This window comes from Heteronotia binoei, chromosome 1, assembly GCF_032191835.1.
Source record: "Heteronotia binoei isolate CCM8104 ecotype False Entrance Well chromosome 1, APGP_CSIRO_Hbin_v1, whole genome shotgun sequence".
NCBI lineage: Eukaryota > Metazoa > Chordata > Lepidosauria > Squamata > Gekkonidae > Heteronotia > Heteronotia binoei.
Genome location: NC_083223.1, coordinates 38082044 through 38108285, shown reverse-complemented (window position 1 = coordinate 38108285; position 26242 = coordinate 38082044). Strand labels below are relative to the sequence as shown.

Here is a 26242-nt window from a genome sequence, read left to right as displayed (position 1 = left end):
GTCCATATCCAGTTTATTTTTAATAAAACTTTGGCCTTTCTATAATGGCCTCCGATGATTCTCTATGGTTACTGGTTCTAGAATATACCCAGATGTTTGGAGGTTCCTCTTCTTTTGCCACTTGCTTCCTGACTCTCTGGCAATGAAGTCCCGTTCTCTATGATTGTAAATCTCACGATACTTGAAGGAGTCGTCACTTCCTGCTTCATCATGAGAGACTGCAGCTTTGTTATGGCTGGGTTTTTTTTTCAAAGCCACAAAAATTCCAAACAGCAAGTATTTTTCTGCACTTTACTGCTTTCTCTTAGCTCCAAAAATTCCACCTTTACCCCTTTCCACTTCTCCTTAATTTCTTACTTTGACAAATAGTTCTGGATCTTAGCACTTTTCTTTAAACAGTCTTAATTTGCTCCCAGAGTGATAGATAAGAATCTTTTACCTTAGAGCCGTCTAATCTTGCTCATAACGTCCAGTTTTCCTTCAGAAGTTATTATAATCTATAGAAGGCTGGAACCTTGATGGGTTTAAGTCAATTCAATGACTCCAGAGATTCTTTGTAGATGATGGAATGCAATCTCTCATCGGGGGTTCTTCAAAGCCGAAAAAGACCCTCCTGGGGTCTCTTGTCAGCCAAAGTCTCTCCCCTCGAGATAACAAGCATGCCTAGACAAGTTCCTTTACTGGAAACAGGTAGGCATCAGGCATTAAAATGCCTTTTATGTCCAAAACAAAGAACTCGTACTGCCCCTCTGTGAGAGATAGGTCAGCTCACCATGTTCCAACCCCAGAAGCGCTAATATTGGCCATTTTATTCTTAATCCTTTTCCTAATGATCCCTAACAGAGTTTGCCTTTTTCACTGCTGTAGCACACTGGGTTGACACTTTCATTGAGGTGTCCACTACAACCCCAAGATCTTTTCTACTCTCAGTCTCAGCAAATTCAGACCCCATTAGCCTATACTTGAAGCTCATTTTTTTTTAATCCCAACGTTGCCTTTTCTCTGCAGCCAGGGAAGACATTGCTGGGGAACAAGCCACAATTTAAGCCGTGGTGCTTATGTCTCACACGAGACATAAGACTTAATTATGTAGACTTAAGTCTACTGGGAAAGCCAGCAAGGTACACTGGCTAGAATACTAGACTTTGAATCTGGGGGACCCAGGTTGGAATCCCCATCCTGCCATGGAAGCTTGCTGGGCCAAACATACACATTCTGCCTAATTTACCTCTGAGGATTGATGTGAGGACAGGAGAATGCTGTAAGCCATCAGGGAGAAAAGTGGGGTTCAGATAAGTAAGCAAGTTACTGAACCAGCCTCAGATCCTGCCTTGGATTCCTGGTTTGTGAGTCCTTAACAAGCCAAAGTATTAGTGGAGCATCCAGCATTCAGACAGCCACAACAACCATTTAACTAAACTGTGGTTTTCCTGTAATGTCCTAACTTGAGAAGAAGAGAAGCAACATGGTAGCTGTGGACAAAAAAAGAGACATAGTTCTTGCAAGGTCAGAATCAGCATGTAGCCTTGAGCAACACACACAGAGGGAAGGGAAAAATACAGGCATGATTCTATGTGCCACACCACAAGATGCCTCTCAAGGCTTTTTGCTGCCATACAGATCCACTCCTGAGTAGGCCACTTATGGCACCCATCCTGCAGGCTGAACACATGTGGCTGCCTTCTACTGTCTCAGACCTTTGTCATTCAAGGTCAGCATTGACTGCTCTGAGTAGCAGGGGCTCTCCAGGATCTCTGGCAGAGATCTTCCATAGAGATTGCTGGGGACTGAACCTTGGACCTCTCCTATAGCAGAAGATGTACTACAGAGCCACAGCAGTAGTTGTTTGGTGCAATACAGATATTCCTCAGCAAGTGCAAGTAACAAGATTGCTGCTGTACCAGGTTCAAATAATTTATTTTTATTTTGTTTTATTAACTTCATTCATAGCCTGCCTTTCTCAGTTACACTCAAGGCAGATTACAAAAGTTAAATAAGTGATTTAATCAGTCAGCAAGGCCACCCAATAAACAGTAAAGCAAGACTAGGATTACAGAACTGGAAAACAAGCAAACAAAAAAAAATTGATCCTGTGGGCCCCTTTGGAGTTCTGACACAGGGTGGTGGGTGCAGCCTTTAAATGGCCACTGCAGGAGACAGAGCCTACAGCAAACACACACAGGAAGCCCAATTGTGGGGAAGAAGAGGGGTGATTTGCAATTATATGCTATGAAAGAGGATCAAGAGAAAGAATGAAACCAACAGTGTGATAAAAATGGGGGGGGGGGAAATGTTATTCCCTGCTGGGGGAAAAAATGTTATTTTAATCTGCACAGCTAATCAGAACTCAAATAGTCCTTGCTGGGCAAAAGCCCCATGAGACCCTGCCCACTTTCTAAAAATACCTGACAGGCACTAGGGAAGGTTTTAGCAGGCACCTTGGCACCCAAGGGCCCCAAGCTGGGGACCTCTGGTCTATGACATGACTTACCATAATACAGAATGTGGATTACAATGTTGGATGACAGTGCAGTAAGGAAGGTGATACAATAAACACTGCAATGGACTATAATTCTGTTCTCCTATAAAAGCATCCTTCTGAGTTATTCCATTATGCTAACAGTTCTAATCCCTTTATGAAAATGCCCTTCTGAACTGTCCTAAATACAGTTTGAAGTGCTAATGACCATGTTCTGTAATGCATGAAATATACCATTTCTGTGTTGTTATTTTCGTTCGTGTTACATAGTGGGAAAATTATACATTTAAACAAGTTTATATAAACCAAATCCGACATCTGTTGCTCACCTGAACTTATTCCATCAAATAATAGGTGTAATTTGATACAAAGAAATATTTGTTATATTTAAATTTAATAAGGTATGATCATTTAATTGTATTTATAACAAAATATTAACCATTGTACATTATAAACACAGTTATTTTAAAGTGCTTCAAATGTGGGGTTTCCCATTAATCCAGGTCTATATTCAAAAGGCAATCAAGAGGAGTTTACAGTTTAACAAATAATTGATATGGCTTAAGGTTTAATCAAGAGAGATTATATAGACCACAAACACCCAAATTAGAAGGCAAGGAGAGACACAGGTCAGGTTCATAGAGAAAGTCAATAGTAAAAATACCCATACTATGTCAACTCACCCATATTCAATTCAGCTCTCGAAACATGTTCTTGTTTCTTTTCCAAACTTGCCCACCTCCCCCTAGCCTGGAAATGACATGCATCTATTATCAAGGGACCCTTCACATCCGGGCCACTTGCTATTTGAGATCTTACCGTCAGGTAGGAGATATAGAGTGTTGAAGGCTAAGACAAATAGATTCAAGGGCAGCTTCTATCCAAGTGCCGTGGTTAGGCTAAATGCAGGGTTATGGTTATTTGTTTTTAGATGCATTTAAATGGTCTATGTATAGTCCTTTTGTGGGTGTGATGCGTTGGCATGTTTGTGGAAGAGCACCTCATTTCGTTGTTCTCATTTTCTTTTTTGAGAACAATGACAATAAATTTATCTATCTATCTATCTATCTATCTATCTATCTATCTATCTATCTATCTATCTATCTATCTATCTATCTATCTATCTATCTCTCTATCTCTCTATCTCTCTATCTCTCTATCTCTCTATCTATCTATCTATCTATCTATCTATCTATCTATCTATCTATCTATCTATCATTTGCTAACTATCTTATAGCAATGTGCACAAGTGAGCTAACAGTCTCTTTCTTTGATATCCCAGGGACTTGAGCTGCTATGATGTTTGCATCTGGAAAGAAACACACCTCCTAAGTTAGGAGGTGTGTTTCTTTCCAGACGCGAACATCATAGCAGATGGGCACCCCATCTTTGGTGTGGTTAGGAGTCCTAACCACACCAAAGATGGGGTGCCCATCTCTATAAAAGTTACAAAGGCATTGAGGATCACATCAGTTGGGATCAAGGCAATGTGCAGAGGGGAGCTTCCATGGCCCTCCTCCCTGCAGCGATGCTTCCTGGCAACCTGTGCCCCAAACTCAGGAAATTTCTGAATGCACCAGAATAAACTCTTAAATTTGGGGGAGGGGCAGCCCTTTTGACACTGTGCTGATCATGCAGATGTTCTTGCATCCACATATCTTTGGGGTTTGTTCTTCTTCTCCTGCATTATAAATTGTCATCTGAAAAACTGTGATAAGCACACACCCAGGAGAAATACAAGCCAATCACAGCTGAGGGGGGGGGGTGGTATTTTTAACTGCATATTTTCCAGCAAGTCCTTTCAAAAGGAAGAAGAACAAGTATTTCCATTTTTTAAAATGCTTTATTCCCCAGTGTCACAAACCCATTCTTACTATATGGTCTGTTCCCTTTATGCCATCTACCCTATTGGCTGAATAATCAGTTTGTGCAAAACTCTGCTATATGCACAATGTGGCTGTACCTTGATCTGTAACTGAACCACAGAGAACTTGACTGCACTTATTTTAATGCAATTCCCACCTGGCTCTTCAAACTCTCTTTAAAATAAGGCATTATTGATTACTCTGTAATTGCTCTGCAGTAAAAACACACCCAGTTCATTAATTTACTGCTTTGCACCACCAAGCAGAATGGACCAGCAGGCAAGGAGGCAAAACTCCAATCAAGACCTGTTGTCCCTCTTCAGCAGGCTGAGGAAATTTCTTCCTGAAAAGGGCATGTCAAGGTAAAAGCAGTGAATCTACAGGAGATAGGTCAAAACAAGCTTGGTTCTTCACTGTCCAGCAATTCATTTTCCTGAATGTACTTGAGAATATCCACCTCTCCCATGCTTTGCACCTTTGCTTCTGTTGGCTTTACCTTGGAGGCTGTGCATATTGAAGCTTTTGGATCCATTGTCGGCTTCTTTGGTACTGCTGGCTTAGGAGGCACTTGGGGTTTTGGCTTGGGTTTCGGTTTAGTGTTTAAGTTCCACATTTTCTCAAAATCCTCTTCCACTCTGGAGGGGGGAGTAAATTAAAAAGTTAAACCGATGGCACTTCTATTGAGTAACTTCTATTTACTTCAGAGCCAAGCTACGCTTCTATTGAGTAAAGCTCAGAGCCAAGCTACAGTTAATGGCAGCAGACCTGAGCCTTTATTTATTTGATAAATCTGGAGACTGCCTTTCTGTTGCTGCATTCATGATAGTTTAAATTTCAAAATGTGGCCTACAATATAATAAATACAACACAAAAGGGAGTGAGGACAGAAAGATGGCGGTAATAAAATTCAGGTACTGCCCCCTTGTGGTGGTGGAAAGTGCTATCAAGTCACGGCTGACTTCTGGCAACCAAAGGGTTTTGAAGTCAAGAGTCATTCAGTGGTGGTTTGCCATGGCCTGCCTATGCATCATGACCCTGGTATTCCTTGGAGGTCTCCCATCCACTTACTATCCAGGGCTGACCCTGCTTAGCTTGTGAGATCTGACGAGATCAGGCTAGCCTGGCCTATCCAGGTCAGGACTGATTTCTTAGATGGCTTAGATGTGGTCCCAAAATGATCAGACAGAATAATGAAAAAACAACAACAGAAGAGGAGTCAAACAGCCATTGGCCTCAGGTTGACCAAGGGAAGAGGCCTAGTTGTTTCACCTCTTACTCTGACATGCCTAATCTATGTAGGGTTGCCAAATCTAACTCAGAAAACATCTGGGGACTTTGGGGGTGGAGTCAGAAGACTTTCACATTCCCTAAAATAAATAAGTAACAACACAGCAGTGCAGTTCCCCTGAATACAGTCTTCATTTCCTCAGCCCCAAGCAACTGCAAATCCCCTGTACACTCTCTCACACACACAGAGGAAGAGGGGGAGGGGGAGAGAGAGAGAGAGAGAAGCCAAAATAAACAGTTTGCAATCCCACACTTGTGTGGTCTCACTGGGGCAATTCACTCACAAGTTGCTGAAGTTCCAAGTTCTTCAGACTAACAAAAGGAAACCAAAAGTTTTAGTTTACCCTTTACTATGCAAACAACCTTTGAAAAGATTGTAAAACAAACGGAGGGTCTGGACTGCTTTCACAGCCACTGGGAGCAGCCATGTTGTTCCCCCCAGCTCACCCTGCCCCCATTCAACCTGGCCTCTACAGTTTTAAAGGCACAGACACATCATCTAAAAAGTACGCCTTTCCAAGCATCTTAAGCTTTCAGAAGTGGAAAGGCACATGGTGGCTGTTGGGGAGGGGCTTCCCCCTACTGGCCAGCTGACTGGGGGCAGCAAGGAGCCTGCAAAACTGGGGTGATCCCCACTGGGACCTGGGGATTGGCAAACCTAAATCTACATCAATCACAAATATAATGGAGGGATGGTATTTTCTTTGCTCTAGCTTAAAGGGAAAAGCCCTGGGAGACCCACAACCAAGCAGCATTGTGTAGAATGCAGCGTTCTGGAGACCCTTCCTTTCTGAACAGAAGGCACTTGCAGGAAGTGATCAGCTCCCACTAGAGCTTGGCAATAAGAAAAGGGAACTTTGCAGCGGCTCTAGTCAGTTTCAAAACTAGTTTGGTCATTTTCATGATTTAAAACAACACCTCTGCCTGTGATAATGCAAATGTAAAATTATTTCAGTCAATAAATGACAGAAGAAAGGCTGGATATATATGAAATAAAGATGTTTGGAAAAATAGTGGTGCAAAAAACCCCCTAACTTTATAACAAAGGAAAATAAATGATTTGACCTAATGTCCAAAATAGTTGATTCCTGAGCGTTTGTTTTCAGTGCTTGCTTCAGATTTTTATAGTATTTTGCTGCCTGCAAAACAAACGTGAACTGCCGTGACATCTATTTACTTGAGCAGTCGTAACCATGATCCATCTCTTTGAGCACCTGATATTTTAAAATTTACATATTTATAGAATTCTACAAGTCAAGAACAATTTAACAAGGCAGATGTTTGCAGGTCTGCTGGCTCCTTGTAAATGTCGCGTATATGCAGAATTACACTCTTGGCACTTAGCCTATATACTAAGTAAACAGCTCCTATTATATAACCCTCTTGATTTTATATTTGCAGTATATTGCCAGCCCAAAATCACCTTTATTGTTCTTTCTGAGTTGTCTCAGAAGGACTGATTGCTTCATAACCAGACATGGAGAGGAACCGCTCATTTGTTCCATCCATGGGCAAAAGACAGTGGGAACATCTGAGATGTTGCACTTATGGTTTAACAGTGGGTCAGAGCTACTGTTCTGAGAAGAGAAAAGAATAATCTGATACGTGATAGCAGTTTTACATGCTGAAGTTTAAGGTTTCAGAAGTGGGAGAAATATGGGGTGTGAGTCTGAGGATGATGCACCAGCAGGCAGCCATATTTTGCTACCATGGAGTACTCTGCATGGAGCCAATAACTTTGGAGGAAGGTGTAGGCTCTTCTTCATTGGGAACTCTCCAAGCAGAGGCTGGATACCCATTTGTCAGGGGTGTTCCAGCTTTCGATTTCCTTCACTGAACACAGGAATGGACCAGATCAGCGATCCCCAACCTGTTTGGCAACAGGGACTGGTTTTGAGGAAGATGATTTTTCCATGAACCGGGGTGGGGGAGGGGAGCGATGGTTTCAGGATGATACAATTGTGTACTTCATTTTTAGGAAAATCACAAATACTCCCCCCCCCCACACACACCCTTTTTAACTTTAAATACAAACATACTCCCTCTCCTAGTTCCTTTGCTCTGGCTCCCTCACCACTGTTGAGTGCCTGGAAGGCATTCCCCCCTCCTTTCTTCTTTCCTCATGCTTTCCCCTCCAACTTTTTGCAAAGTTTCTGAGTTTTGGCAAGTGCCATCACAACCACTTGCACACACAGACCAGATCTTTCCACAAAGGTGCTCCAACCATTCTCTATGTCCACACGCACACACTCACGAAAACTCCCACCCATTCGGCGGGCAAAGCGAGTGCTTCTCAAGATTTCTGCCACCCCCAATTCCTCCTCTTCCTCCTCCTCCACTGCCTGCACCACCCCCACCTCCACCTCACATCAGCTGGGCTGGGCTGACAAATGTGTGTTGAGCAGAGACAAGTCAAAACATGGGGAGGAGAAGCCAAAGCCAGGCTGCTGCCCCCACGGGGTGGGGAGGGAGGGAGCATCCCGGACCATCTGCTCTCTAGGAGGATGGTTCAGTCCTGGCGGATTTAACAGGCTGCACGGAAAACTGGGACTGGAGGGCAGCCAGCGGCAGCACACTCTGAGTGGCACGTGCATGTGTGGGCAGCAGCTTCCTCTCTGACAGCCTCTCAATGGCGATGCCCATGGCAACTGCCCTGTCTAGTCATTGCTCTTAGCAAGTGGGGAGGAAGGCAATGTGATGCCATGCATGCTGCTAACCTGTCTTTTGCAAAAGAAGAACCAAACACCAGGAAAGGAGGCGAGCGGGGGGGGGGGGGGAGGGAGGAGGGGGGGAATGACTCTTCCTGCTCTGTGAAGACAGTGCTTGGAGTGCAGGGAGCAGCCAGCAAGCAGGTGAGAGGCTCTGTGCCAGTTTGGTGTAGTGGTTAAGTGTGCGGACTCTTATCTGGGAGAACCGGATTTGATTCCCCACTCCTCCACTTGCACCTGCTGGAATGGCCTTGGGTCAGCCAGAGCTCTGGCAGAGGTTGTCCTTGAAAAGGCAACTGCTGTGAGAGCCCTCTCCAGCCCCACCCACCTCACAGGGTGTCTGTTGTGGGGGAGGAAGGTAAAGGAGATTGTGAGCCGCTCTGAGACTCTTCGGAGTGGAGGGCGGGATATAAATCCAATATCATCTTCTTCTGTGTTGGGCAGGCTGCTGGGGTCCAGCAGGGGATGGTGATGGAGGGGAAACTGATCAGCTGTCCTGTGGCCTGGTTGCCAACAGTCCACGGACCGGGGGTTGGGGACCACTGGACTAGATGACTAGGCGAGGCCCCTATCAAATCTTGGATTCCAGGATTCTACACCAGCATATATTGGTCAATATATACTAAGGGGCAGGGCTTGGCATCCGGGGTGTGGCCTAATATGCAAATAAATACCTGCTGGACATTTTCTACAAAAAAGCCCTATGTGAAACAATGGTGACATGGGGGGGTGGCCTAATATGCAAATGATTTCTGCTGGGCTTTTTCTACAAAAAAAGCCCTGCTTTGTGGTATGAACATATAGGTGGTTATAGCAAAGAGTAAGCTTTGAATTGTAACTTTGTTTGGTATATAATAAAATTAATTTGAACATATAGATAAATAAGGTCTGAAATCCATCAAATGTTGTTTGTAACACTCAATGGTGGTATTTAGAGAATGCTTTGACATCTGTTTGTGAAAACCTGTGGTCAGATTGCTGGCAGAGGACTGTGGAAGAGCCAGGGTTCAATCCCTGCTCTGCCATGGGAGCTGGCTGCATGACTCTAGGTCAGGCACTCTGTTTAGGCAGGATTTTGATGCAGTCGTGGGTTTTCTTGCTGATCTTGCATGTTTTCATGTAGTTGTGAGCTCATGTTGGTTCATCTGTTAGTCAAATATGATTGCAAAAGATTTTCTCTTTAATAATTGACAATTAATTAAACCAGTTACAGAAATATTATTTATTGCCTTTTAACTGCGATTAACAGTTGAATTTGGCTTTCTAATCATGTTTGAAAAAGTTAAAAAGTTAATGAACACATAACAGATGTATCTTTACATGCACCTGTCTGGTTATCTTAATTAAGAATCAATCATTTATCTAAGTTAAAAAGATTTAGCACAAGATAGCTATTTTTCTATATAAACATGCTGATGCGACACACAAAGATTTCTCTGGCAGGGCCGAATCTAGGGGGTGGGCAGAGCGGGGTACTTGCCTCGGGTGCCGACTGAGGGGGGGGCGCCAAATTGGGTATGGAGTCCATTGTATTCTATGGAACCATAAGATAGAATGGCGCATAAGGGGGCGTCATTTTTTAATTCCCCCCCCCCCCCTCATAAAACATGTAGATCTGGTCCTGTTCTCTGGATGGAACTCTAAAAAGATATTAGGTGAGATTTCTGTTTGTATGTGTGACTTGGGTCATTTAAAAAAAAAAAAAACCCTAAAAGCATTTTAGGATAATAATCTGAAATCTGGTTTGCTTTATATATTTTACTTATTCAAGTGTGGTTCAGAAATGCTAAAAAAAATTATTTTATTGGTACTTTTTGCAGCTGGTATGGGGATAATTTTCACAGGTTTGTATTTTCAAATGTCTTGTCTAAAAAAGAGAATTATTTCTTTTTTCAGTAAAAATTAATAATGAATGGTTCCTACCTGGTTTGCTGGTGAGAGGTCAAAGAACAGAATTAATGAATCTATACTAGTTATTTATTTATTATATTTATATCCCACCCTTCTCAGAGGGGCTCAGAATTAAGGCTTGCAAACAACTTTATCTATGGGGCCAAATAGTTTAAAACTTTAAAAGAACAATTCTTGGCAGACTGGATGTCACAGCATGTTCTCTTGTTACACCATCTCAGTCTAGCTTTGTTCAAAGGATGGTTATTGTGAGAATAAAATGGAGGTGGGGAGAACATCATTGTATGCTGTTTTGGATCCTCACTGGGAAGAAAAAGTAGTATACAGAATTAAATAGCATTTGTTGTATAAACCCAGAAGAAAATCAAGAAAATAAGTGAAACAACTCAGGGCTAATTCAGGCATCACATTTTACACTTGTACATTTACAAGATACACCTAAGTGGTATGCCTGTCTGTTAAATTCGAGACCTCTTGCCATAGTGGAACCTGTGAAGATGCTAGAGGGTGAAGTGTCATTTCCGCAGAGCCAGAGCATGCCTTCCTCTACCACTGCCAGGATTATCCTCACCTTACCCTTCCCTTCCCCAGCATGAACACTCCAGACTCCACCACCAAGTCGAGTTTAGTTGAGAAGCTGTGGTTCAGTGCGAGAGCATCTGTTTGGCATGTAGATGGTCCCAAGTTCAATCTCCAGTGTAATTATGTTTATTTATTTACTTTATATTTATATCCCGCCCATTCTTTGCAGACTCAAGCTGGCTAACAACATAAAATACACAATAAACAATAAGCAATATTAAAACAATAAAACAATAAAATCAATTAATTAATTATTGTATGGCATTGTGTATAGAATAGCCTGGAGACCCTAATGTCAAGCATACAAGTTATTCCTAATAGAAAGCTGTATTGTTTATTCTCTTACTTTGCTGGTGCATATCAAAGCTATGTAACCCATTCTCTAGTTTGCACCTCTTGTAACAAATGCAGGAATGCCAGCTTTGAAGATAGTGCCTCCTGGGACAAGTCCCAGGCCTCAGCCTGGGACCCAGGATGTTGCTAACTGCAAAAGACAGCTGAACCCATAATTGTAGCTTTTCACATGCCTATGTTAGAATTCCCAGCGATCTCTAGTATCTCTTTGATGTGTCCCTTAAAGCCACCTGCTATGTGTTATACTGTATCACTTTCAACCTGTTCATTCCATGAGCAAAATGGATTATCAATAAACTAAGACTTGTATCCAAACCATAGCTTGGTTATTTTGAAACTCCATGCTTGACAACTAAGATTGTCTGGCAGCCAGAAGATCTATCTTTTCTGGCATGATGTACCACTAGGTGGTGAGCTAGATTTGTTTTTAAGGCAAGAGACATTTCAGAGGTGGTTTCCCATTGCCTGCCTCTGTGTCACAACCCTGGTATTTCTTGGAGGTTGCCCACCCAAATACTGGCCAAGGCCAACCCTGCTTAGCTTCTGAGATCTGGCAGGATTGGGCTAGCCTGGGCTACCCAGGTTAGTCCTACCAGTTAAAAGATCTGGCAGTAGACGATGTGAAAAACCTTTGCCTGTGACCTTGGAGAGCCGCAGCTAGCCTGAGTAGACGTTACTTACTTTGATGGACTTTTGAAGGCTCTGATGCAGTATAAGACAGTTTCACGAGACAAGAAAAGAACAGATTGGGTAGGGGGAGAGAGGAAGGGAAGGCAGGAAATATGGGTGCAGCTTTCTTGCCCCTCACAGGTTGTCCCACAAAACATTGGAGCAAGCGGGGAAACTATCAGAGGATAGCAGTGACAGAAGTGCTAGGTGAAAGTAACACTGCAGCGACATGTCACTCTCTCAGCTCCTCACTGAGGATGCGTTCCACAGTGGCAACAAGTCTAATTAGATGGACATGGCTTATAAGTAGATGTGTGTAAAACATCATCTGTAAGTTAGGGTTTCTGGTAAATGTGGAATCAAGCAGCAACAATCTTGTTTTGGCAAACCAATGTACCATTGGCATGCCTACCAAAAAGTACACTCCATGGACAGTCGGGAAAACAAATCAGCATGGCAACGATCTTTAGAAAACTTCACCCACTTGGAAAGGAAACATGTAACTTTCTTGTTTATAAGGTCTCGTGGAGCAAAGAAATCCACTTGCTATTTTTTCTTTTAAGCACTTTACATTCAGTTTTAAAAGGAAGAACTCTGTTTGAAATTCTTGTCATAATACTGTAATGTTCCAGCTGCTAATGGAAAATATTTATGCCTTCTAAATAGGTCATACAATCAGGAATGGTAGATGGGTGCCATGCCAGTTCCAAAAAAATAAGAATACAAACTAGGTATGGTGACATGCAATGACAATTAGCTGCAGGAAAAGAAATGTTATTTCATGAATTCTGTATAACAATGTGCAAATGTAAAAATAAACATTAAATTCTTATTGGAACAAATGATTACAACATATTCAAGTGTTAGAAAACTAAAGCAAAGCGTTTTGCCCCCCAAAAGGGCATTTAAAATATCATATCTGTGATAACAAAAAAGGATTACCATGGAGATACGGGAAAATGTAATAAGTGTTAACCAAAGCATTAACATAAGGGACCCCGTGGTGCAGAGTGGTAAACTGCAGTACTGCAGTACAAGCTCTGCTCACGACCTGAGTTTGATCCCAGCAGAAGGTGGGTTCAGGGCTCAAGGTTGACTCAGCCTTCCATCCTTCTGAAGTCGGTAAAATGAGTACCCAGCTTGCTGGGGTAAAGTGTAGATGACTGGGGAAGGCAATGGCAAATCACCCCATAAAAAGTCTGCCATGAAAACGTCGTGATGCGACGTCACCCCACTGTTGGAAATGACTGGCGCTTGCACAGGGGACTACTTTTACCTTTAAAGCATTAACAACCACTTTCCTCAATTAAAGATCTTTGCAAACAACTCCTGAGGTCTCAACCTGTCAGCCGCAGTTCTTTCCAGTGTGCCATTTGGCCTGGGGGAAGAAATAGAGTTGCCAGGGAATCCTCCAGTCTGCCAGGCTCCAATTGGCTACCCTGAAGCTGCCCAGATGGGAAAACTCCACCTCCAACAAGGACATAATCATGCAAAGTCCCTGATGTGATGATGTCACTTGGAAGTGAAGTCATCTTGCCAGGGATATCGCATGCCAATGCTCTGGTTTTTGGGCAAACTCTATGACTGTGTAGCTAAAAAGTCATAAGAGTTTTGCCCCAAGCTCACAACATTGCACACAATGTTGGCAACACAATATCACTTCAGGATGACAACATCATGCATGCATGAAGCACATGCAGCAGAAGACTCCAGGAGAGGCTCCAGGATACCCCCCTACCAAGAGCAAGGTAGGACTTGACAACCCAAGGAGGAAACTGTAGGCTGAAGCTGACTGATCCGGTGTGCTGCAGTAGTAACAGCATCATTCCAGGTCCTTGGAAACATGGCCCAACTCAAAAATGAAGTTGGCTGGGTGACTCTGGGTCAGAAACTCTCAGCCTAATTTGCCCCACAGAGTTGCTTTGAGGGGGGGAAATGGGATAGGGAGAGCTATGGATTTCAGATTTCTTGTTGCTGACTATTTAATAGTTATTCTTTGATATTTTTACGATGGAGTGTGTTTTTTTATTGTTATCTGCCTTAGGTCCTAGTTTTCAAATAAATAAATGTTTCTGTGCCCCAACAGACATTCTTTAGAAGAATGAGACAAAAATTACTGCTAGACAGGCTTCATTCTCACACTCCCTTTGATTGGCTCTACCCCATTTTACAAGATGGAACACAGTTCTGAGTGTCATCAAATGGCTACTCCTGCACAAGGGCAGCACATGGACCTGACTGGCAATGGGCATAAGGCCATACCCATCACCCTTTCCACATTGGTGGCCCCAGACATCCCGCTGTTACTTCTGAGTTTCTCTCAGTTGCTTGAACTGACCCTATGTTCTGAGTAAACTGTTCTGACATGCCACTGGTTAGCACATTTCCTGGGGGATAGCTAATAATAATAACTGAGTGCCATCAACCCTAAACCAAACCCAAACCAATTCCCAGTAACCCCATGAAGTGAGGAGCAGAGGTGGTATGCCATTGCCTTAATCTAATAGCAACCTCCATCTTCCTCGGTGGTCTCCCATCCAGATACTAACCATGGCCAATCCTACTTAGCTTCCAAGCTCTGACAAGATTGTGCTAGTCAGGAAGATACCAAACCCTGCTTTATTTCAAAGTCTGCACCTCCTAGCAAAAATGAAATCACAGAGATGCAACGTTTAAGTGAGGAACATTCTCACCATTTCTAACATTTCATAGCAATCTCCCCCCGCCCACCCCACCAAATAAAAAACTATGGGCAAGGTTTTTACTACTGTGCCTAAAATTTGATGAGACCATGAGGGGCCAGATAATATTGTTTTCTGGGCTGGATCTACCAGCACAATGGGCTTCCAGCAGTCCATCCACATAGTAGAAAACAGAGTCCCCATGCCCCTAAAAGGAGTGTAGAAAGAAATATTTCAGCTGTATGGTTTTTCACACCCTGGCAGTATTGTCACATAACAAACTGCACTTCCTCAGATCCCCTCATCTGTGCTAGAGAGCCAGTGTGGTGGAGTGGCTAGAGTGTCAGACTAGGATCCCCACTCTGTCATGCAAGTTCATTGGATGACCTTGGGCCAGTCACTCTTTCTCAACCTGACACAAGGTTCTCGTGAGGACAAAATAGCTGAGAGAAGAATGGAATAATTTTCCGTGGGCAGGCCCATAGCCACTGGGGATGCAGCCCCCTGACTTTCTGTTGGGGTGCCCCTGCTTGGGGGGCCCCGAACTTCCCTCCCTGCCCCCCCATTGCTGCTTGAGGGACCACAGGGTTAAAAATTGCATGGGAGGGTTGTGCAGGAGCAGCCACCACCCCTCCTGCGCCATTTAAAAGGTCCACCAGTCTGCTGATCAGTGGGCCCTTCGAATTGCATGGGAGGCTGGCAGTTGCTAATGCCACACCTCCCATGTGATTTAAACAGCCCTCCCATCATGGTCACGCATCAGGGCAACCCCACCTTTTGGTCACTGCAACCAGACCTCACCAGCCCAGCATGCCATTGTCCAGGAGGAGGGAGTACACTGCCTACTCTCCCCCAGCCAAAGGGGCACAAAGCCAGAGAGAGAGTGTGCAGCTTCCCGTTCCCTGTCCCCCCAGGCTTCTGCAGGAATTGCTGGCTGCCCCCCCCAAAACAAGTGGGCAGCAGAAGAGAAATGCTGAATTGTAGCTGTTATGTATGTGCCTTAAAGTATGTACTTCCTGCTGGCTCATTGGAACCAGAAAAGCAGAGCTTGGGGACTGTATAACAATGGGAAGTGGGATCCAAATGCCTGCCACTCTGCACCTATCACAGACCCCTGCCTGTTTGAATGAACCAATGGCAGGCTAGCATGGGAGATTAGAGTTGTACATAGGTTTGGCCCACAAGGCCTTAGTCAGTCTTTGTTGGAGCAGCCTACACCATGCTTACCCTAATAAAGAGCTGTCCTCACTATGATCTCGTCTCTGCAATGCTTTGAACCCACTATATTACAGTAGCATTGCTGCCTTTAATGAGAAAGTGCCTCCCTCAATAAGTGCCTCCCTTCATCTTTGCCTGAGCAAAAGAATCAATTTTAATTCTTTGTAAATTACAAGCCAGCTTTGGGGAGGGGGGCTTGCCCATGTGCACACGTCTTGGGGGGCCATTTACTTACTTGCAGGAAACTAATTGAAGGACTTCAGGATCCTGCTGCTTTCTGCATCCCTCTTGCCCGGGGAGCCGCCACCAGTGGCAAGTCAAAGCTGGGACCGGAAGGAGCCTGCAGGAACTGCATTTCCGTGTCTGGCTGCCTTCAGGTGGGTTTCACTCAGCCCTTTCCTGCAAAAATGGCTGACTGGGAACTGGGGCACCATTGGGGGAAGAGAAGGCTCTTCTCATGGAGGGGGGCACTGCTTTTCTCTCCAGCCCAGGAGACCCAGCTTTGAGTCTCAGAGAAAGACTCTGAGCCCTGCCAAGGGAGCCCAGAGAGCAGGATCTGTTTACTGTCTCCTGATATCCCCTTTTGCCCTTGAACCCACCCAGAACAGCACAGCAACAGCAAGGGGGCCGGAAGTAGCTAAGTGTGGGGAAAGGGATGGTCCAGTGCCCTGATTTGCCACAGTGGCAGAGACGACAGGAAACCACTAAGTGCCCCTGACCCATTTACATGGCCCCTGACCTTTGCAATCCTGGTTACGGGCCTGGCTGTGGGTCACCCCTGGGGAGAAAGGCAGGGTATAAATGAAGTAAATAAATGCTAAAATAGCACAGGTACTTCAGTCTCACTCTCTTGCAGAGTTCTGAAAATGCAGAGACAGCCAAGGAGACCGAAAGAAGCAAAAGCAGAGGACAGTGGCCAGATGAGATTGGTCTGAACTCCATCACTAGCCCATGACCAAACCATTAGGTCAGTCTGACCATTTGATGCTTTCATCCCCAGTGCTCAAAAAAACAAAAACAGCACTCTGCTGAATTTTTCCTTTCCTTTTCCCTTTTTACAAATTGTTTCAATCAGCCCTCTGCATGACTCCACCTCACGCCTTTGTAGGGCTAGATGCCATGGCAACAAGCAAGAAAGCAATTCAAGCACAGATATCAGTAAAGAGGTCATCATGGGGGAAAAGTTCTGTTCAAGTTCCTGGCCTCAAATGTTGTCTTGCTAATTTTAAAAAAAATTAAAACTGTAAACAGATAAAAAGCAAACAAAAGGAGCTGCATTTGCTCTGAAAAAAACAACATCAGTGTAAGATAAAACTCATTTGATTGTAGTCACAAAGTAAATATTTCTCTTAGATGTGTCTTTACACTACCCCAGCAGCATTACAATCCTAAGGGCTCAACCACATCCATGTGATGAAGGAGCTACACCTCACACTTTAAAAAGAAAAGCTAAACAGAAGGTACAAGAAGGGCCCACTTCAGATTGAGCTCAGGGTCCTGGAGAAAGGGTACATAATCTTCACCCTGTGCAAACCTCCACTCTTTACAGTTGCTACCAGCCCCGAAGCCAGGATTTTAAAAATTGGGGGGGGGAGACTTTACTTTTTTCAAGTAGCCCCCCAGTGGCCTCCTGCCCTTCTCCCAGCCACTTTTCCCACCACCTACCCAAATCGCTGGCTGCCAGCCACCCTGCCACTACTCCATGCCCTTTTCTTCCCACAACTTTCCCAGCCACCGCTGTCTCCTCCCTTTCCCCCCCTTGGGGGGAGGGGGAGGCAACAGCAGTGGCTGCAACTCTCAAGTGGCTGCTCTCTCCACCAACCTTTCCACTGCTGCTTCTTCCCCCCCCACAATTCGAATCATGCAGGAGAAGCGACAAGAGCAGCCTCCAGCGCTATTTAAAGGCCCCACGATCAGCTGATTGGCAGGGCCTTTAAATCAAGCAGGAGGCCAGTGGCTGCTCCTGCCACTCCTCCCACATGGTTTGAATCATGGGGAAGGAAGGGGGGATGCCGTGGCTGGGAGAGCGGGAAGGCAAGGCCACCTTCCCCCCCCCCCCGTGATTCTCCTCCTGTCCCCAGGGCTGCTGCCGGGGCTTGGCAGCCTCCTCCCTCCCCAGCAGGCCCATAGCCACACGGGGGGCCTAGGGGCACGGCCCCCCATCCAACCCCCCCAGACCTTTGTGGCCCCTCCTTTCCCTGGCCCCCACTCTTTCCACTGCCACTTTTGTCACTGCAGCTCTGGAGGCCCCACCCCCCTTTGCACGAAACCTCCCCCTCCCTTCCACTCACCCACTCATTTACTCACCCACCAACTGGGCGAAAGGGTAAAGAGCGGGGCTCCTGGGGCTCTTGCAAGGTGCTCCCCCCACCGATCACATGATCAGCAGAACAAGATCATGTGATCGGCGGGGGGGTGCCTTGCAAGAGCCCCAGGAGCCAGCTCTTTACTTTTTTACCCGGTTGGTGGGTGAGTAAGTGGGTGGGAGGGAGGGGGGAGGTGCCGTGTGGAGGGGGGCGGGGCCTCTAGAGCCAGGGGGAGAAAAGTGGTGGCAGAGCGAGTGGGGGCCACCAGAGGGGGGCCCTCCATCAAAAAATTTTCCCATGAGCCCCCCCAACTGAAATTTTCTGGCTACGGGCCTGCTCCCCAGCCATTCAAATCTCTCTAGAGGTGCAGCAAGAGTAGCCTGGGAGCCTTCTGAGGTGATTTAAAGACCCTGCTGACCAGCTAGTGAGTGGGGTCTTAAAATTGCTCCCAGAGGCTGGCAGCTACTCCTGCCAAGCCTTTGGGGCAATGTGAATCTCAGGGAAGGCAGGAGGAGGTGGCAGAGGTCCTGTAGCTGGTTGGAAGCCTTGCCCAGAAGTCAGGGGCAGGGCCCCCACAGGCTATGGGCCTGGTTGCTACAGGGGTGTTCTCCCCTCACACTGGACAGTCTGTGTGGTTGTGTTTATGATTTAAATTAAGGGAACAGCATGAAACAAACCATTCAGTACATTAGGACAGGGCCCATGGCTTCGTGTCAGCATTTGTTTTGTATGCAGAAGGTCCCCGGTTTAATTCCTGGAACTTTCAAATGAAAAAATCAGCTAGTAGGTAAGCCTGAGACTCTATAGTGCTGAGACCCCAGAAAACTGCTGCCAATCAGAATGGACAATACTGACAGACCACTGCTCTGACTCAACATGTAGCAGCTTTATGTATTCAGCACTGCCATCCTCCCATGCCATGATCTGAATTGCGGCCCTCCATAGCCGCTATTATAAAAAACATGTAGCACAAGAATTTCTAAACATGGATCTCTTGCATGCTGCATCAGACATATTCTCCCTGCAATTTCTTAACATACACAAGCTTTCTTGTGGGAAGGTGGGGTCTTAAGTAGAACTTTTTGTCTGGCTGGTTTTATTTAACATTTATATGGATTAAGAGACAGGTTAAATGACAAGGTAGCTATTTTCAATTTCAAGGCTGATATGGTAAAGATTGCTTGGATAAACTAATACAAGTAAGCTAACTATCCATACATTCACCACAAATAGTGGTATCTTGATCATCCTGTGGTTTTGGCTATGATGTGGGTTTGGCCCAAATGGTTCTTTTTTGAGGTATGTATTTTTATGTGCATGTGTGCATTTGTGTGTGCACCTGGAAATCATAGTGACTTCTGGTGACTGACCCCAATAGGGGCCTTGAGGATATTCAGAGAGGTGGCTGGATAAAGCCTGCCTCAGCCCTACCAGCTCTGGTATCCCAAGGAGGTCTCTCATCCAAGTACCTGTCAGAATCAGCCCTGTTTAGTTTCAGAGATCTGGCAAGATCGCGCTTGCCTGGGCTATCCAGGTCAGGGTGGCCTAAATGGTTCTTAAGAGGAAGGTTCAAGACTCGAAACATGATGGTCTAGTGAACTCTTGTCAAGTTAGATGAAATTTCTGCACTTGCATCCTCTTTATGTCTAAGGGAGCTTTGATCTGCCAGCATTCTTCTCATCTTTGAAGCACCAGACAAAGTCTTTTTGTTTGTTTGAACTTCTAGTTGTTGATTTTTCCCCTCTTGCCTCTCAGGGCCTGCTCTGGCAGCAACCTCTTGTCCTGCCCTTTAACTGGCTGCCTGCCCATCAGTTGCTCTCTTAGAAGCGGGAGAAGATAATTCTCCTTACCTACTCACTATCTGCAGCTTTTGAAACAGCAGCACCCCAAGCTGCATGCCTCAGTCCCTGACCTCTTGCAACATACCTTCTTATCTTGAGAGTCCAGCCATCATTTCTGGTGCCTGTTGCCAAGGCAATGAAAATGGTGTCCAGCTCTCATGAGAAGGGGAAATCTTGCAAGAGATTTCTGAAGGAAGCCCTTCAGGACACGTATGGCTTGCTGCACTATTCTTGAAAAAGTAGGAAGAGTTATTTCTCCAGCACCCAAATGTGGCAATGGCGGCAGCAGCAGAGAGGCCCAAGTGGGCAACTGATGCTGCCACCATTATACCTCCTGAGGGCCAGGTATTTTTGGTTTTCTCGATTTTTTTTTCACTGCTGCTGTTTTGAATGATGTTGTTTTCTTTCAGTATCTTTTGTTTACTACCTTGAATGTCCACTAGAATATACATTTTTTCCAAATTGCACAATTGCATCAACCAGTCAATACCACTGATGCCCACAGAGCAGCAAGATTTTGGCTTGATTAAGACGAGACTGTTGTTTTGAAACAGCCTCCTTGGTGAGCTGATTAACTTTGCACTTGCAAAACTCTCTTGCTAAAATGTCTAATTAAGCAACTGATTCCATCTTGATTTGAATAAAGAAATCTCCATTACTTTTGCATATATTCCATTTTAGTCGGACCTATCTATTGGACTATCAAAACAGATATGCAAAATTTCTCCATTCCTCTCAGGAAGAAAGGTCTGGGCCAGTTTCAAGTAAGGAGTCCTTACCTTTTCACTAAGTCAACCAGTCTCTTTTTGCCCAGAAATTTTATCTGAGACCATCTTGCTACCCTCCCAGTTTCCCTGCTCTTAACAGGTGCTCTTAATGGTTAATCTTCTCAGCTGCTGTCATTTTCTCTCCATTTTTTTTCCTCTAGAGGCGGGGTGTGGTATAATGGTTACAGTGCTGGACTAGGACTTGGGAAAGCCAGACTCAAATCCCTGCTCAGCCATGAAACTCTCTCAGCCTGCCCTGCCTCACTGGGTTGCTGCAAGGATACAATGGAGGTGGGGAGAGTTTTGTACACCATTTTGAACTCCTTCAAGGGAAAGCAGGATGAAAACATGAGAGATGGACAGAAAAATTACAATTCTGGCTCTGAACAGCTAAGGACATAGAAAACCTAACTGTGCTATGTTGCAGAAGTGGGATAAAATTATGACAAAAAGGTTCACACAGCCTTGCCAGAGATCAAAATACTAAATTTACTACTATTCTTCATCCTTCAGTTAACATCCCACCATCTATCATTTATTCTGCTGTTTCCTTCTGCCAACAAGACTGAAAGATGTACTTTTAATTGACTGAACAGCTAGGATAATGCTTTTAGAATTTTAACCACACGATAATTCATGTAATCTTCGGAGTTTAAATCCTGAAACAGCGGTCTCTAGAATAATTACACTGAGCTTCATCTAATCAAAATACAATATTTGTCACACCATCCAGGTGCAATTTAGATTAACGAGCCATCAAAGGCTGATCCCACTAATATTGCACCAAACCTTAGTACTTACAGAGAGGGAGTAAATCAGAAATGGAGTGATGGCAGCAGCAGAAAGATATTAAAGGTACAAATTTAATCTGGTTTGGAACAAATTACAATTAGTGCCAGATTATTATAAGAATAGAGTTAGTTCTAGCCACGTTTTTCACTGACTCTTGATCAGTACCCCACTTTCTTACTACTGTCCCTGTCCCATATGGCTTCACTACAAGAAGGTCCCAAGATCCCCCAGCACAGCCTTTCTGGGTGGCCAGAGGGGACACCTCTGTAACAGAGAGTAAATGGTTAATGCTTTAATCCAGTCTGAGAACCCTGAATGCCATAGCATTCAAACAAAATTCTACAGGTGAGAGTAGCACTTAAGAGTTAAGAATGACAGTGGAATGATAACAAGGAGGATACTGAATTAAGGAAGTGGGATGAGTAGCCCTTCCATGAGGGAAGTGACTCCTAGTAAAGAGGTGTGTGTGACCCCTATCATTAAGTTAAGAACTGGAATAGTGTGAATGTTCCTACCTTTACCAACTTAAGTATTTTTGAGACAAAGCAGCTTATGTTTGTTTATTTAAGAAGTGACTGCCAAGAGATCTCTCTCCACAGTTTGAAAGACCTGTATGTATAACAAAATAGCTATTTGATTGTGACAAGCTATAGTTTATTTTTATAACAAAGTTATCTCATTCCTGTTGCCTGTTCCCCTTCTCAGTCCTAAACCTCATACCTGCCTGACCATTTCCCCTCAAAAATGAAACAAATATTGGATTTTTATATTGAATATGTTGAGTCAACAGTGTGATGTGGTGGCTAAAAAGGCAAATGCAATTTTGGGCTGTATCAATCGAAGTATAGTGTCCAGATCACGTGAAGTGATGGTATCGCTTTACTCCACTCTAGTAAGGCCTCATTTAGAGTATTGTGTTCAGGTTTAAGAAGGATACAGACAAGCTGGAACAGGTCCAGAGGAGGGTGACGAAGATGGTGAGAGGTCTGGAAACCAAGTCCTATGAAGAAAGGTTGAAGAGAGGCTGGGTATGTTTAACATCCAGAGGAGGTGGCAGAGAGGTGATATGATCACCATCTTCAAGTACTTGAAGGGCTGTCATATAGAGGATGGGGCAGAATTGTTTTCTGTTGCCCCAGAAAGTAGGACCAGAACCAACAGGTCAAAATTAAATCAGAAGAGTTTCCAGCTCAACATTAAGAAGAACTTCCTGACAGTTAGAGTGGTTCCTAAGTGGAGCAGGCTTCCTAGGGAGGTGGTGGCCTCTCCTTCCTTGGAGATTTTTAAACAGAGGCTGGATGGCCATCTGACAGCAATGCAGATCTTGTGAATTTAGGGGGAGGTATTTGTGAATTGTGCAGGGGGTTGGACTAGATAACCCTGGAAGTTCCTTCCAACTCTATGATTCTGTGAAATATTGGATTGTTTTAACTGAATGTTGACCTATTTGTATTAACTGTTTTAATGGAAGTCGTCTCCTTGTGGTAACCTGCCCTGAGCCTGCTTTGAGTTGAATCAAATAAATAAATAAAGCAAGCAAGCACTTTGTTAGTTTTGAATACCATCGACTTTCTACATGCCATCATGATACAAAGACAAAAGATCAGGCTGGGTCAACATTCTATCTACATTTTAGAACTATGTGGGACAGACAGAGAAACAAAGAACACCAAAACAAAAAAAAAAGGGCTGACCAGCCCAAAAAATAGGAAAAGGGAATTTGGAAAGACAGGAAATTTTTATAACTTCTTTCCTTTTCCATCAGCAGAACAGCTAGTTTGATCTAACACATGGACATTCCTTGATTTCTCTATACTAGGTTAGGCCACTTGCTGGCTGTGGGTGGCTTGTCTGGCATCAACTAAAGCCTGAGCTGTGGAATGGGTTTCCTGGAGAGGTTAGGGGTGCCCTGTTAATAAATAAACAATGCTGTACTTGATGGCCAGGAGCTGAATTCATGAACTAGCTCCATTGAAAATATTGTGCTTGAAATGAGCTGTCTGGGGTGTTAGGATGAATGATGGGCCATTGACACCATGTGAATCATCATTTGCTGTTAACAATAATCAGCATGCTTATGTGACTCAGAATGCAGTGAACCTGAAGGAAAGAACAGGCCATGAACTACCAGCTACATGTGGCTTTGCTCACTGTACCGGATTCTTTGTCTGATGAAGTGTGCTTAGAGAGCACACGAAAGCTTATGTTCTGAATAAAACTAAGTTGGTCTTAAAGGTGCAACTTGACTCCTATTTTGTTCTCTCTCTTGTTACCCTTTGCCCTGGCAGTTCTTGCTGATCCTAGAAATAAACTTTCCTATAGCTGTGGGGCCTGTGTGGACCAACTGCTATATGGGTCAGGAAGGCTGCACTGGGAAAGGGGTGATATTACCCCTCCCCCCTCTTCCATCAGTGCAGCTCCTCTGATGAAAAAGGCAGACAAAGTGATTTTGTTCCCTTCCTCCTCCCCAGAAGGAGGTCAACTTTCCCAGGGTCAGAAGGAAGTCAACTTGGGAGTCACCACCACCTCTAAAACATACAGGGGGGTTCCTAATGCAAATTTTATTTCATTTTCATCCATTCCTGCCCCCATTATTGCCTTTAGTTTCCATTTACTGTTATATCTTAGGTGGCTACCTTTCTATTGCTTTACCATCAGCACAAATGTAAACTTCTCTTGCATTCACAACTGGATTTGAGGTATGTTTACTCAGAAATAAGTCAAGTGCACATAGGATCACTTTTGTAAAAGAACAGTATATGGCACAACAAAGCCAAAAACAATGATACTGATTCCCTTCTTCCCCCAGGATTCTTCTGCCAGATGCTGACATCACTGTCGTCTCAGTGGCAATCTAGCACTAGCATAGAGAATGACTCTCATTCTTCTTCCTGCTCTGGCAAGCAATTGGCTATTCATCACATGCCAAGCTCCAAGAAAACATGGGTGGCAGGCCTCTGAGGCCTCTTTTACTTGACTGAACAGGGAGAATATGGAATAATCCTGAAGCAAAGTGTTATGACAGAACTACAAGCTCAGTCTGTTTGTTAAGCAAAGTGAAATGCTTCATAAAATTGTGTTCTGCAAACATGAGCAAATTTTCATCTCTAATTACTGGGCTGATCCAGACAAAGAGGAAAACATGAGACCTTGAGTGTTCCTTCCCCCACTCCAATAAAATCAAGTCATGCCAAGCAGATACCATGCCTTAGAAAACCCAATGTGCTGCCAAAGTATAAGTGGGGATGGCATGTCAATTTTTATTTACCTCTAGATACATTAAGTCAGGTGTTCTTGATGAGACATATCAATACAAATACATTTTGCTTAAACAGTAGGAGTTGTAGAACTGCGTGCGTTAAAAGGACCTCACACTAAGGATAGTTGCTACCCTTCCCTTACATTGACTATCGCTCATTAAAACTTTAGAAAGTTATTAAAAGCAACATGCCTGGCCCACACCTCTCAAATATAAATCCTTGCATTCCATTAATGAAATGTGAGAGGACTAACTCTTGAAAATTAGAATGCACTTGGAGGAGGCCATTGTCTTATCAGAAATCTTAGGGTGCAAGCCAATTAAAAGAAATAGCCAAAACTTTGGCCCTCTCTCCTCAGCAAGATTAGTCTGTCTCCCTTTATTGGTATCATCTGCCAACAGGTAAACATTCTTTTTTTGTTTGGTATCTCCCCAGTAAGTGTTTTAGCCCTTCTCCCTGCTTTTGGTGTTGTACATTTTGGTGTTGTGTCTTTACAGAACTATTTTTTCATTCTAAATGCCTCTTTTTTTCTGGTGATTATTTGTGCGTGTGTGTATGCCTAGAAGTCATGGCTGACTTCTGGTGACCCCTAGTGGGTCTTGGACGTTTCAGAGAGATGGCTTGCTTGCCTGCCTCTGTGTTCCAGTCCTGGTGTTCCTTGGAGGTCTCCCATTCAAATACTTGCCAGGGTGGACCCTGCTTAGCTTCCGAGATCTGATGAGACTGGGCTTGCCTGGGCTACCCCATACCGTTTTTAACACTCAGATGTTTTCATGTTCGCTGCCCTGGGGACCCTAATAAAGTTGAAATACAGCATAAACATGTTTAAAATAAATAAAATAAATTTATCATGGGCATTTAGTAAAGGCTGCTCCTTATACTGGGAACCAAGTCTTCTCACAGAGTTGTGAGAATAAAATGGAGAATGGAGAACCATGTATGTCACCCTGAATCAGGGGCAGATTAACCATTAAGCAGACTAAGCACGTGCTTAGGGCACCAGGGCCAAAGGGGGCACCACAAAGTCGGGGAAAGGGTGAAAAGAAAAATAATAATGAAGATTTGTTAAAAAAAAAAAAGTGATAAAACTAGTGCAAATTGATCATGGTGCACCCTAGGGTTATCTTCTATTTTTTGTTGGCGAGGTGCAGTGTCATAGGCTATGTTTAAAAGTAAAATGCATGTGTTTAAAAGTAAAATGGAGCCAAATTCAATTGTCATGACAGTCATTTCAATGACCCTCTCTGCCCCTTTTTAATTTCAGCCCCATGTAAACGTCAAAAATGAAGCGTGTTCAGTTGAGTGGTGCACAAAAGAGAAAACGTGCAAAAGAGAATGAGCAAAAAGAATCTGTAGTAGCCAAGACAGGAAAGCTGACAGATTTCTTCTTACAAACTGTAGAGAAAGATGATCCAGATCAAAACCAGTGTCAGTCTTCAGAGACTGGAAGTGAATCAAATCTATCTCCTTCATCAGAAACAGGCAGTGTTGGTGCAAGGACAGATTTTCATGATGACGTTGC

The 26242-nt window shown here is 44.1% G+C and overlaps 1 protein-coding gene across 2 annotated transcripts in view; it reads right to left on the bottom strand.

Moving 5' to 3' along the window:
• Window positions 1-4302: 4302 nt before the first annotated feature.
• The window catches only part of HS1BP3 (HCLS1 binding protein 3), a 71788-nt gene continuing 49848 nt past the window's right edge, over window positions 4303-26242 (bottom strand). For both annotated transcript variants that reach the window (XM_060233476.1, XM_060233481.1), the window contains exon 7: window positions 4303-4979. In XM_060233476.1, the coding sequence (XP_060089459.1) occupies window positions 4736-4979 (244 nt within the window). In that variant the 3' untranslated portion in view covers window positions 4303-4735. The remainder of the gene's footprint in view (window positions 4980-26242) is intronic.